The following is a 9,655-nucleotide window of genomic DNA, read 5'->3' as shown; positions in this document are numbered from 1 at the left end:
GTTAGTCTCTGAAGGCTAAGGCAGCATTTTTTTTAAATGTTATCTTTTGTATTCAATGTAAAATTCAATGTTAACGTCTTGATTCTGCAGAAGAAGTCAAGTGTATACTGTATTTGTCCCCACGCATCTCCTTGTGCGCGCAATGACTCATCCACTACTTTCCACAGCAGGACCGTGAAGGCACATGACGGACGTCTGGCGCCACCTGGTGGTGAGTGTGTGCTACAGCCAGTCTGTAGCGGGTGTGTTGTGTTACAGACCGACACAAGCAGAAGGCATTCCCAGCATCTTCAATCAATCTGACAAATGCTGGACATTACTGTCAAATACTGCTGATAATCCGACGACACGCAAGCATCACGCAGCTTGTTGACAAACACCTGTAAACAGTCAGGCCGAGTGACGTCATGGACACTATGAACGCACTAAGATCTGCCGTGTCAGCAGAAATAAATGGCAAAGTTTCAAGTAAGCAGTTGCGGCTCGTTGTCATCGTGTTCCTCTTTCGCGGGTCGTGGGGGTTGCTGGAGTTTATCCCAGGGGATTTACGGGCATTACGCAGGGAGACGCTCCTGGCACTTTTTATTTTTTTATTCAACGACCTACCAATATATAAAAGTACATTTGTAATAATTTAATTTATCCTTGATTACAAAATTACTGATAATCTCTAGGTTCTCTCCAGTGGGATGGAATTTTGATTAATCCTTCTAGAAGTCGCAATTCTAACTTTTCAAAATTAAAGATTTTCTGTGATGAAATGTCTTATTTATTCCTAATTTGAATAATAATCAAAACAAAATTATTTTTCAATTTGAATTTTGTGTTTTTGATTGGATTTTCACTGTGAGCAACTGTGAAGGCATTTATATTTATGTTGAGAATTCTAAAGATTCTATTTTAATTGCAAGAGTTTTAGTAGTTTTATAATGGAATACATGTACATTTATTTAACCCCAGTATCTCGCAAGTACCTTTACATTAAGGTTAAAGTCAGGTATTTGTTTGAAAACGTAGGAGAAGTGCTTCGTTTCACGGGAGGCACTTTGGAAATGTGAGAAACATTAAAGAGCTTTTGCATATTTTCATGGGGAGTCATAGTTTGAACAGTTGTACAAAAAGATAAGTAGAATAAATGATTACAAAATGATGCAGAATTTGGACGTCCAGACAGTCTCGAGACCGTTCAGCTCCAGGTCGTTCAACTCATCAAACACTCCGCTGTCAATCATCTCCTGCTGCCATTTAATGGACACGGCGCCCGTGCTGAAGTCCCTGAAGAATTTCTCATCCTTGGTGTCGAACTTAATGTTGTCCACCTCACAGGTGTACCTGAACTCCTCCATGTCCTTGGCGTACACTACGTTGGGTTTTGGCACCCAGGGGGCTTCCACCATCCCAGCCTCCAGACGATGGAAATTAATGCTCTTAAAAAATGCGTGGTTTCGAGGGTCATCGTTGCTAGAATTAAAAAGACAATAGATGTTTAAGGAATATTTGTTATATTTGACTAGTCTCAGGATCCATTGCTTAAATACTGACATTTTTATACAGTTTGACCCTGACAAGAAAGTGAAACTGCTCATTAAATCATCCGGCGACCCCTTCAGGGTGTCCTGACCTCCTGGTTGGGAACCACAGAGTCAAACATTAAGCTGTATTTTAAGATATCAATGTCCTTAAAAGTAAATTCATCCCATGAAATCTGTACCAGCTAACTTCATGACACACTACGCTGATGAAATCTACTTACCAGCACCCAAGGCGAGTCTTCACCTTCTTCCTGAGGAAGCGGCTGATGATATCTTTGGTGGGAGCATCAAAGCGTTTGTGATGGAACTTGCACTCCTCCTCCAGAGTGCGACGGGTCACCTCCTCGTACTGCACCTTCTCTTTGAAGTCTTTAAAAGGCAAGCGGCCGGCAACCATCTCGTACAAGCTGCAGCCCACGGCCCACCAGTCCACAGACGTGCTGTAGCTCTCCTGCCTCAGGATCTCTGGAGCCATGTATCCGGTGGTACCAGCCTGACAACCCAGACACAAGGACTAGAACGTATGAGCAGCATGTCGCCTTCACGCTTCTTGCTACAACAGTAATCACAATTTTTACAGTTTGTTCACTGGTGACACTCCTGGGACTCGAGATAAGCTGAACCTCCCTGGAGTTTTATTATTATGCACTATTTCACATGTGAAACATTATGAGAGAGGAAAAGACCAGAACCAGGAGGTTCATATTTTTTCTTATTTGGTGACTTTCCAAAGGAGGGATTTGGTCCCAAATAGAATCATAATGAAAAGACAATAAGTTCTAGGAGTTAAACCATCTTAAACAATTTATCTTGGCCTGTTTTGATTATTAACTGGAAACCAAATTGTACACATATCTTTTATTATTTAGAAATAGAGGGAAATTAAATGTACAAATGGACGTAGCTTGAATTTAATTAATCTAAAAAAATTATCCACTGCATGACTCTGTCAATATCAAAGCCAAATCAGTAAAATAAATAACATGTATGTCCGATTTCAGCATCAAAATCACTCTGATCACAAAATAAATAAATAAATGTGGTTGAGGTCACATAGCGTAGTCTAAAAAAATAACGTAAAAGATAAAAGGTTGGTGGTTGAAGACCAGAAAATATTTCCTCCCGATTCTGTAGCTGTGAGTTGTGAATGATATAAATCGGACTTTCATCCACAGCCATTCTCCGGTGAATAGGAAACAGAAATCGGTTTGGACTGAATGGCTTTACTCTCCCCCTGACAATCAGCAAACAGGGAACTGTATTCTCTCTGCCCTCTTTTTCTGCTGGCTGTTCCCTCACGCCTCCATCCCCGGTGAGGAAAAGAGCTAAAGCACATGTGTCAAACTCAAGGCCCGGGGGCCAAATGTGGCCCTCCACATCATTTCATGTGGCCCGTGAGTACAAAAAGGGTCAGAGTGTCTAAAAATGAGTAGGTCAAAAGTGTTCTTTGACAAAAACTACATTTCCCACAATGCAGTAATGAGGCCCATTTTAACTTTGACAAAAACGTTTTGAACAAAGTTAATTTCTTAACTTGTGTTATTTATTTTTATTCTCTTGGATAGTTTGATCCTTGATTGATGGAGTTCTGTGGGTTTCATAACCTGAAAAATTAAAAGGATTTATGTTATAACAGAGAAACAAACATGTTTTCTGTGAAACTGTAATGTTTGTAACTTGAATAAGTAATAAATTCAGAGTTATGTAACATTAAAGAGTAGTTACATTTCTTTTACATTATATTGAGTTATATTTATTAGTTACATCTGGCCCTTTGAGGACAGCCATTATGCTGATGTGGCCCTCGGTGAAAATGAGTTTTACACCCCTGAGCTAAGCATGATAATATATTAATAAATGACACTAGAAAAATTACCATGCTAATTCAGCGATAAATATTTCTTTTGAGCGTATGTGAAGCTACCTATTGAGGCTAACCAGCAGCAGACGCTCTGGATTTGGATCCGTGGCTCCTGTAGCCAGCAGGCCTAGATGGACGTGTTGCTAGCAAAGGGAAGGTGTAGCTTCAGAGGAAACTACACCACTTTTAATTTCTGTCGCCAGCAGGAAGGCCTGACTCATCTCCTTTGACAGAACCGTGGAGGCCATACTTTGGTATTAGTGAAGCGAAGATTAACCAGATAATGCTAACAGGCTCTGGTTGGTCTGTACCTCCCTCAGCCAGTGGAGCATCTAACTGGGGATGAGGTCAGGAACCTTTTAATGAGATTAATTTGAGCAACTCAGATTTATGTTCTCTTGTCTTGTCTGTCAAACAGGACTAAGAGTCATCATTCCTGATAAGCTACTTGTGGTGGAGGGTGGACAAGTATACCACGTAATAGCATTAGAATGTGATCAGATGGAGATCACGGAAGGTCATGATAATTTTTTCTACATGTGAACAAAGAGCACTTGTGGCGTTGCACCAACTGCGGAATGCATCGCAGCAGAAACACCTGACAGTGAGCGTCGTGGGTTAATCTGGGAACAGGTCAACACGCTAACCTTCTGGCAGATGGTTTTTCCCTTTGGCAGCTCCACAGCCAATCCCAGGTCCGACAGCCGACATTGTCCTTTAGAGTCCAGCAACACGTTCTCGGGCTTCATATCTCTATAGATGATGCCCATGGAGTGCAGGTGGAGGATTCCAGTGGTTATCTGGGCCATGTAGTAAATAACACGGTCCATACGGATACCGCGCTCTCCAAGCTCGTAGACATGGAAGCGGAGGTCTCCTCCATTCATGAGGTCCATAACCAGGCACAGGTGGGTCTTGTCATCGTAAGCGTAGGCTAGGTTTACCACAAACAGGCTGTTGACCTTCTCCAGAATCCTCTTCTCCAGAAGGGCGAGTCTCTCACCACCTTTCGTCTTCAAGCGCCGCTTGTCCAGCTTCTTGCAAGCATACATGTGACCTGTGTACTTTACCTGAATGGCACACACCTGGAGACAGAGGAAAGGTAATTTATTGACTGCCCTCTTCTATCTGTTGTTGCCATGTCTTCATGAAAGGTTTCGACATGTACAGTCAAAGAAACACAGAATATCACAAGTACAACTTATGAAGTCCTGCTTTAGTATAATAGTCTTTGGTTAGTCAGATGTTGGGGTGTCTGGCACCTACCTCACCAAATCCACCTTTTCCCAGCGTCCTGAATTCATAGAAGTATTTGTTAGTGATCTTCTGCTTCTCGTACTCCTTCCACTGCAAGAACCTATAGAAAAAGGGGCTTTTCAGATATTCCGAGAAAGGTTTTCCCTTCAGGAAGTCTCTTGTGGCTTCTCTTAAAAGGTCCATCGTCATCTCGTCAAAGTTCTTGTCTGATAATTCCTTACATTTTTCTGCCGCCTCTCCCGTGAGGTAGGACAGAAAAAACCTGGACTCGGGTCGACAGAAGTTAGTGAGGATGGTCTGTTTGCTCCTCTCTCTGGGTTCATCTTCAGCAAAGGTCCAGAGATTCAGCTCCTTCAGGAACTCAGTCGCGGCTACGTACCGAGGGTTGGAGGCCAGGAGGAACTGCTGGAACAACTTCCTCCCAATTGGCTGCATCTCACACAGCGACTCGTACCTTCTCCCCACCGCCAGCCGGAGAGCCGAGGACTTCTTGGGTTTGGGAAGCATCATGGAGGGTCTCTGCTTCCTCAGTTCATTGCGGTCCACTTGTTGAGCCTTCAGGTAGGCCGTGTTGGCCACCAGGGTATCCAGTCCCACCAGGTCAGCCATGCTGGTTGTATTCTGAGACGTCGTTGGCCCCGATCAACTACAACCACACAGCTCACCCACCTGCAGGTCCCAGGCTTCCAGGCACAACCAAGCACCTAATGCACTTGCTTCCTGAACACCCTCCACTTCTTGAGCCATGCCTCCTGGAGGACGAAATGTACTACTGTCCTTGGGGATTTGCTAATAGCTTAGTCTTCACATGCTCCTTGGTAGATGGCACTAAGAGAAAGCAACTTATAAGGTTTGAACTTAAGAGGCTTTAGGCTCATTTATTTTTAGAAGATGCTCGTGGCCAGTATAATGGCCGCCCGGATGACACGGTGAGTTAGCAGATCTTGACCTGAGCAATGTTTTACTTTAGATGAAGTCACTATGGGAGCTGAGGGTTTATAATCCTGGCACACATTGGTTTATATGCAGTAGGAGAGTGAAGGTCTTACTGTTCTAGCACTAATTAGTTAAGTAAGCAGCCTAAGAAATAAATTTTCCTGAGCTGTAGGGAGACGCTGTACTGAATTACAACAAATCTCATAGACACTACATTTTATCATTAAGGGCCCCTGGGCCTATTACAGTTGGAAGGGCGGCAATTTTCCATCATAGTTCTACTCATAAAAGTACTAAACAAAGTAACATCAATGCCTAATGCATGATGTGGGATTCATTAGTGCAGTAAAAATCCCATTTGCAAAGGGGAAGCAGTTCAAAATGTGGATATTAGTTCAAAACTCACTTGGTTCTAATTAATTATTGTACTCTTTTTGGGCTCTGCTCTTGGAGAAAATCACCAAGGAAACAGGGTCTTCAGCTGTACAGCAAAATATGCATGGACCAATTAGTGTGGGTGCACACAGATGTTGTAGGAGACAAATAAGCACCTAATGCATCTGCTTCCTGAAGTATTACCCTAAATAGGAAAAAAAAAATTGTATTTACCTTTTAATAGAGACATGGTTTTAGTGAGCAGGATTCTTATATCATTGTACAAAATCTATCAACTAATAATCTCTTCATGTAGTTAAAGAAGTAATTCTTGATACACGCTGGTATGGTGAGTTAGTCAAACCAAAGGGATGGATTAAAGAAAATAATGCATCTACATCTATACACAATTCTTTATTTTTAAAAACAGTCATGTATTCATGATGTGCTGAACAACACCAGACAATAATAATCAAGTAAAGCTAACACGTGACCAAACACTGCGACAAAGTTCCTCCTTTGCTTAAAGGCTCTCCTCCAGCCACGTCCATCAGAGACCAACGAATCTGCGCTGCTTTGATTTCGTCCATCTTCCTCCTGTGACACCACAACTACTGGAACATGCAATCATAAGTAGGAGGGCAGCTTCCGACGCCATGTGGTTCTGCACAGGACGTTGCAGCATCACTGTCAAGTCTGTCACCACTTCAGGGTGCATACAGACGCCATGAGGTCCCATGAGACGCGGAGATTATTTCCCGATTCTCTGAACCACCCAGTCCTGCTGGCAAAGTGGACACCGGTTGTTCTGCTTCACCCAGAGGGACATGCAGCAGTTATGGAAGGAGTGATTGCATTCACCCCACACAACTGAAAAAAAGATTTACACAGGACAGAAGGTTTCACAGTATTATATCTATACTGGTGAGAAAAATGAGGTCAGAGTAGCAGACATTGTTTACATCTTTTATTCTACTGATTTCCATGTAGATTAATATCGTACTATCAATTTGTTCAACAATGTTGTATTACCTTCACCAGAAAGGTCATGTTGACACCACTAGAGGAGTGTTATTTTGTGTGCCTTTCTACAACATTACATTCACTAAATTTGTAAGAATGGACCAAATCTGGAATTAATTTATCTTATTAAAACAGAATCGATATACATAAACTATAGATAATACTGCAGACTTTCAAACAATATTGAAAGTATTGATGATATAGCTGAGATTTCAGATGATAGTGGTAGTTATGGAACAGAAGTCACTGTGAGTCGAACTACAATAGCACTATTTAATTATGATGAATTAATTATGAAACCACTCCACCTCAGCAGAGGTTTGCTTAAGATGTTGGAACATTTTCAACCGCTTTCCTAGTTTAACACAAAAATGAAACCATATCACAGCCATTTTTGTCTAACATTAACATTTTTTCTTCCACGAAACGACAAAGAGGCTATTAAAGGAATGCTAATGGATCAGACAGTTTGGCCACTTTGACAGCTCCTACAAGCTAGCTGTAGCTCATGCTAACAAGCTAAACTAGCCTGCCGGTGGAGACTTAACACGACTTACCGACACAGTCCTCCTGCTTGTTTTCTGCCTGACAACGGAGACAAGCGTCTGCAAGTCAAGAAATGAATGTTAAAAAGACGCTTAAACCGGGAATTATTGCATTAATGGCAATGTTAGCAAGCAAACATAAGCTGGTAGCCGAGCGGCGCAAGCTAGCAGGCTAACGCCGTGAGCTCCGGGGACGCACCCATCACTTGTACCCGACAAATCGCGCACGTATCGCACTCCACGTCCCAGCTCCACATGGCGACAGCGTTCCACTTCTTTAAGGAGAACATCTTGTCCCCGCCCGACTTAGAGCTGGAAGAAGTGCTGTGAGAGAGGACTAAACCCGGCTCGTCACCGTCATCCATCTCTACTGCAGCGTGTGTATGTGTGGGGGAGGCTAACGTTAGCCAGCCGGCTAAGCTAAACAAAATGGTCGGAACGGTAAAGTGCTAACGCTAGTAGGTGGAATGGGTGTCTTACTTAAGCAGCGACGAAAGGGGGCGCTGTTACCCAAGATTTGAAGTTTATATTCAATAACCATAACTAAATGCTACTGTATACACCGTCAGAAGTATTCACTCACCCATCCAAATAATTACAATCTTCTTCTTCTTTTCCTTTCGGCTTTTCCCTTCAGGGGTCGCCACAGCGAATCAATTGCCTCCATCCAGCCCTGTCCTTTGAATCCTCTTCTCTCACACCAACTACCTTCATGTCCTCTTTCACTACATCCATAAACCTCCTCTTTGGTCTTCCTCTAGGCCTCCTGCCTGGCAGTTCAGAACTCAGCATCCTTCAACCAATATATTCACTATCTCTCCTCTGGACATGTCCAAACCATCTCAGTCTGGCCTCTCTGACTTTATCTCCAGAACCTCTAACATGTGCTGTCCCTCTGATGTACTCATTCCTGATCCTATCCTTCCTGGTCACTCCCAGAGAGAACCTCAGCATCTTCATCTCTGCTACCTCCAGCTCTGCCTCCTGTCTTTTCTTCAGTGACACTGTCTCTAGACCAAACAACATCGCTGGTCTCACCACGGTTTTGTACACCTTTCCTTTCATTTTAGCTGAAACTCTTCTATCACACATCACACCTGACACTTTCCTCCACCCGTTCCATCCTGCCTGGACACGCTTCTTCACCTCTTTTCCACACTCTCCATTGCTCTGGACTGTTGACCCTAAGTATTTAAAATCCTCCACCTTCTTGATCTCTTCTCCCTGTAACCTCACTCTTCCACTTGGGTCCCTCTCATTCACACACATGTACTCTGTCTTACGGCGGCTAACCTTCATTCCTCTCCTTTCCAGGACAAACCTCCACCTCTGTAGCTTCTCCTCCACCTGTTCCCTGCTCTCATGCAGATCACAATGTCGTCTGCAAACATCATAGTCCATGGAGATTCCTGTCTAACCTGGTCTGTCAGCCTGTCCATCACCATAGCGAACAAGAAGGGGCTCAGAGCTGATCCCTGATGCAGTCCCACCTCCACCTTGAACTCCTCTGTCACACCTACAGCACACCTCACCACTGTCTTACAGTCCTCATACATGTCCTGCACCACCCTAACATACTTCTCTGCCACTCCAGACTTCCTCATACAATACCACAGTTCCTCTCTGGGCACCCTGTCATCAGCTTTCTCCAGATCTACAAAAACACAATGCAGCTCCCTCTGGCCTTCTCTGTACTTCTCTATCAACATCCTCAAAGCAAATACTGCATCTGTAGTACTCTTTTTTGGCCTGAAACCATAATGCTGCTCACAAATGTTCAGTTCTGCCCTTAGTCTAGCTTCCACTACTCTTTCCCATAACTTCATTGTATGGCTCATCAGCTTTATTCCTCTGTAGTTGCCACAACTCTGCACATCTCCCTTGTTCTTAAAAATGGGGACCAGCACACTTCTCCTCCATTCCTCAGGCATCTTCTCACTATCTGAGATCCTGTTACGCTGGATCTTAGATAGTGATCGCGCGTAACAGGATCTTACGCTGCAGTCAGAAACTCTACTGCAACCTCTCCTAGACACTTCCATACCTCTACAGGTATATCATCAGGACCGACTGCCTTTCCACTCTTCATCCTCTTCAGTGCCTCCTCACTTCCTCCTGACTAATCT

The 9,655-nt window shown here is 43.4% G+C and overlaps 2 protein-coding genes across 2 annotated transcripts; both read right to left on the bottom strand.

Annotated features, from left to right (window-relative positions):
* Nucleotides 1-1,139: 1,139 nt before the first annotated feature.
* Nucleotides 1,140-5,259, bottom strand: grk7b (G protein-coupled receptor kinase 7b). Its single transcript, XM_068316523.1, has 5 exons — nucleotides 4,660-5,259; nucleotides 4,041-4,478; nucleotides 1,760-2,025; nucleotides 1,622-1,624; nucleotides 1,140-1,461 (listed from the first exon to the last, which is right to left on the bottom strand). Exons 1-5 carry the CDS (start codon nucleotides 5,257-5,259, stop codon nucleotides 1,140-1,142), a joined length of 1,629 nt encoding a protein of 542 aa, XP_068172624.1.
* A 1,097-nt stretch (nucleotides 5,260-6,356) lies between these two features.
* rnf7 (ring finger protein 7) lies at nucleotides 6,357-7,958 on the bottom strand. The gene is made up of 3 exons (XM_068317789.1): nucleotides 7,729-7,958; nucleotides 7,542-7,589; nucleotides 6,357-6,831 (listed from the first exon to the last, which is right to left on the bottom strand). Exons 1-3 carry the CDS (start codon nucleotides 7,892-7,894, stop codon nucleotides 6,713-6,715), a joined length of 333 nt encoding a protein of 110 aa, XP_068173890.1. The 5' UTR covers nucleotides 7,895-7,958; the 3' UTR covers nucleotides 6,357-6,712.
* Between the last annotated feature and the right edge of the window lie 1,697 nt (nucleotides 7,959-9,655).

The sequence above is a fragment of the Antennarius striatus genome, chromosome 6, assembly GCF_040054535.1.
Source record: "Antennarius striatus isolate MH-2024 chromosome 6, ASM4005453v1, whole genome shotgun sequence".
Classification (NCBI taxonomy): domain Eukaryota; kingdom Metazoa; phylum Chordata; class Actinopteri; order Lophiiformes; family Antennariidae; genus Antennarius; species Antennarius striatus.
The sequence above is the reverse complement of the archived record's forward strand: the minus strand, read 5'-3'. Positions and strand labels throughout refer to the sequence as shown.

What these genes read in the sequence shown, in the direction of transcription:
- grk7b (XM_068316523.1), bottom strand. Translation starts at nt 5,259, where the DNA reads ATGGCTGACCTGGTGGGACTGGATACCCTGGTGGCCAACACGGCCTAC. An exon ending in GAAAAGGTGGATTTGGTGAG is followed by an intron (nt 4,479 to 4,659) that starts GTAGGTGCCAGA and finishes CTCTGTCTCCAG; the next exon opens with GTGTGTGCCATTCAGGTAAA. An exon ending in GAAAAACCATCTGCCAGAAG is followed by an intron (nt 2,026 to 4,040) that starts GTTAGCGTGTTG and finishes CTGGGTTGTCAG; the next exon opens with GCTGGTACCACCGGATACAT.
- rnf7 (XM_068317789.1), bottom strand. Translation starts at nt 7,894, where the DNA reads ATGGATGACGGTGACGAGCCGGGTTTAGTCCTCTCTCACAGCACTTCT. An exon ending in TTGTCGGGTACAAGTGATGG is followed by an intron (nt 7,590 to 7,728) that starts GTGCGTCCCCGG and finishes CTTGACTTGCAG; the next exon opens with ACGCTTGTCTCCGTTGTCAG. An exon ending in CAAGCAGGAGGACTGTGTCG is followed by an intron (nt 6,832 to 7,541) that starts GTAAGTCGTGTT and finishes TCTTTTTTTCAG; the next exon opens with TTGTGTGGGGTGAATGCAAT.